Source organism: Acanthamoeba castellanii (assembly GCF_000313135.1).
Source record: "Acanthamoeba castellanii str. Neff unplaced genomic scaffold scf7180000083027, whole genome shotgun sequence".
Classification (NCBI taxonomy): domain Eukaryota; phylum Discosea; order Longamoebia; family Acanthamoebidae; genus Acanthamoeba; species Acanthamoeba castellanii.
Window position 1 is genome coordinate 8,765 of NW_004457378.1, and position 756 is coordinate 9,520.

Sequence of the window (756 nt, forward strand, 5' to 3'; positions counted from 1 at the left end):
GGCAGGCACAAGGAGAGCTCGACATGGGGCTGCGCAGGCTTAACGAAGAAGCACCCGTAGCCAGGCGCGCTCGTCTTGCCGCTGCTTATGAGCGCCCCGCCACGGACCTGGCAGCCACAGCATCATCATCAACATCGTCGTCGTCTTCAACAACCAACAACTCGGTTCCCCCCTTACGAGAGGAAGAAGGCACAACCTACTGCTGCTGCAGCACCGCGTAACGCACAACCCCGCCCCCAAGCGGCCTCTCGGCAACTTCCACCGAATCGTGTAGCGGCACGTACTTCCTCTTCGATTGGGAGCTCCTACTTGCCCCCCCCCCAAAGTATGCACTCATGTCCCTCTACATCGACCAGCCTCCTGCAGTGAGTGGGGTGCAGGCGAAGCAGGGCAACGAGCGGCTCTTTAGGTGCCACTCGCAGGCCACCAACAAGCGGCGGCCGCTGCGTCTGCCCACTGCTGACTTCGCCGCGTTTCAGCGCAAGCTGACGGCTGAGTTCGGCACTAGTGAGGTGCAATTCGTCCTGGGCGGGATGCCAGTCGACATCACCAACGCGGATGACCTCCAGTTGGCCTTGGCCGAGTGCCCTCAGGGCGATCTGATCGAACTTAGCATCTTAGACGGCCCGCCGGCGCCCGCTGCCCTCACTCCGTCGCCCGGTCTCACGTCGGGAAGGGTACACCCACACTTCCGTACTTGTGTGCTCCAGCTCGCGCATCAAATCGCTCACCTTGCCTGGGCTGGACCTCCACAGG

General features: G+C 62.4%; 1 protein-coding gene across 1 annotated transcript; it reads left to right on the forward strand.

Annotated features, from left to right (window-relative positions):
* Positions 1-23: 23 nt before the first annotated feature.
* Positions 24-677, forward strand: ACA1_299270 (uncharacterized protein; the record flags this gene model as incomplete). The annotated part of the gene is made up of 2 exons (XM_004336930.1): positions 24-164; positions 381-677. Coding segments are annotated over 2 exons (438 nt in total), but the record flags the coding sequence as incomplete, so codon positions are not given.
* Between the last annotated feature and the right edge of the window lie 79 nt (positions 678-756).